General features: G+C 38.8%; 1 protein-coding gene across 1 annotated transcript; it reads left to right on the top strand.

Annotated features, from left to right (window-relative positions):
- The first annotated feature begins 839 nt into the window (after nt 1–839).
- Nucleotides 840–1,307, top strand: LOC137713331 (uncharacterized). The gene has a single exon (XM_068452615.1). It carries the CDS (start codon nt 840–842, stop codon nt 1,305–1,307), a length of 468 nt encoding a protein of 155 aa, XP_068308716.1.
- Nucleotides 1,308–2,027: the final 720 nt, after the last annotated feature.

The following is a 2,027-nucleotide window of genomic DNA, read 5'->3' as shown; positions in this document are numbered from 1 at the left end:
ACCACCCGAGGCAAGTCGCCTTAAGTGATGTCGTAGCTTTTTTTTTGGTTCGAATCTGACACCTAACACCGCTGGGGTGTCTTAGGTTTTCTCGACCCGAGTCCTAGTGGGCCTCGGAACCTCGAGCCTGTATCGCAACATATTTTGGGTTTGCTGATTGCTATTCCTACCACGACCCATATCCAACAAACCAATCATGTTTTTCTATTGGACCCAGCCCACATACCACCAGTGCAAAATCAATTTTTTTTCATGTATGCGTCACACTAAACTATAGCCTTTATTAGGCCTTTGCTTTGGGCTTGAGCCTACAGCCTAATAATTTGTTATGCTAGGCTCGAGGCCATTCCAACCCATTTTTGGGCCTGGGCCACACATCTCCAATTTGCTCAGCCTATCCGTGGGCTTTGGCCCATGGTTTTGGGCCCCGAGCTTAATTGTTTATTTTTTTAGACAATTTGGGTTTTATAATTTTTCACCCACATTATAAATTTGGCCTGAAGTCCAAATAATTAATTCAATTATAATTCTAAACCTAAAGTTCTATTTACATATATTCTTGTTGCATATTTATGTATATATATTTGCGTTTGTCTACATGAACATATGAACCTGAAGTTCATAATTATTTCGAGACCTTAAGTTTCTAAAAACATGCCTTGTTTGAAAACCTGAAGTTTTCCTTAAAAACATCACCCATGAAAACCTGAAGTTTTTTCATGCGAATTTTAACCAATACATGTCTATTAGAACCTGAATGTTCTACTCATATGTGAATGGATTGATTTTCTTTCTTCATTACACTAATCACATCTTATCCTTTGTTTTGTGATAAGAACATGTCGAATTTGAACAAACTCGACTTCACCGCTTTGGAGGTCTCTGGAAGGAACTACCTCAAGTGGGTCCAAGATGTGAAGCTCCACCTCACTGCAAAGAATTTTCATCTCGCCATTAAAGATGAGATGGACAACCCGGTTGGCGAAGTTGAGAAAGCTACTGCCATAATCTTCATCCGAAGACATATTTATGATGCATTGCAAACTGAGTACCTTGTTGAGGAAGATCCACAAGCATTATGGGTCGCTTTGGCTAATCGTTTTGATCACCAAAAGGACATCTTCTTGCCTGAAGCAAGACATGACTGGCACAATTTGGGCTTCCAAGACTTTAAGTCTATGAATGAATATAAATATGAAGTTTGTCGAATTCGATCACTTCTCAAGTTTTGTAACAAAACTTTGACCAAAGAGGATCTCCTGGAGAAGACCTATTCGACATTCTCTGCTACTAATATTGTCCTGTAGCAACAATATAGAGCTCAGAAGTTCACTAAGTTCTCGAATTTAACCTGTGTTTTACTTTTTGTTGAAAAGCAAAATCAGTTGTTGATGAAGAATCATCAAGCTCGACTTACTGTGGCGATTGATGTGCCTAAAACACATTATAGCACGAACCAATGCCCAAAACGCTAAAAGAAGTGTGGCAGGGGTGGCTAGAAGCCACCCCATCATGGTCAACAGAGCCAAGGCCTATCTATAGGCGAAAACAAAGCCCAGAAGCACCTTAACCTCTCTCATAAGGCCTCTAACTTAAAGAATAAGGGCAAAGCACCTGAAACCATGGATGTGGACATGTGCTATCGTTGTGGTTCAAATGACCATTGGTCCCATGTTTGCCGAGATTCCCATAAGGTTATAGCTGAATATCATTCTCGTCATAAGAAGTTTGAATCAAACTTTGTGCAAGTGGACGAATCGGAGAGTACCAAGATTGAGGTTTCTAACTTTCAAAAAGCCGTTACCCCCTATGGAAGATTAGAATCTTAGACAAAAACTATTTTTCTAGTTGAAATTTAAACATTGGGGCTGAATTCCACCTAGTGGCCGAACCCCCTTGTGTTTTTGGTTAAATTTTGAACAATTTCCCTTTATGTTTGGATTATTTGTTGGTGATTTATTTTTGGATATTAAGTTTTTTAATTAATTTCCATCCTTGAATACTTAAAATTATTTTGAATGGATATT

Source organism: Pyrus communis, chromosome 13, assembly GCF_963583255.1.
Source record: "Pyrus communis chromosome 13, drPyrComm1.1, whole genome shotgun sequence".
Classification (NCBI taxonomy): domain Eukaryota; kingdom Viridiplantae; phylum Streptophyta; class Magnoliopsida; order Rosales; family Rosaceae; genus Pyrus; species Pyrus communis.
The sequence above is the reverse complement of the archived record's forward strand: the minus strand, read 5'-3'. Positions and strand labels throughout refer to the sequence as shown.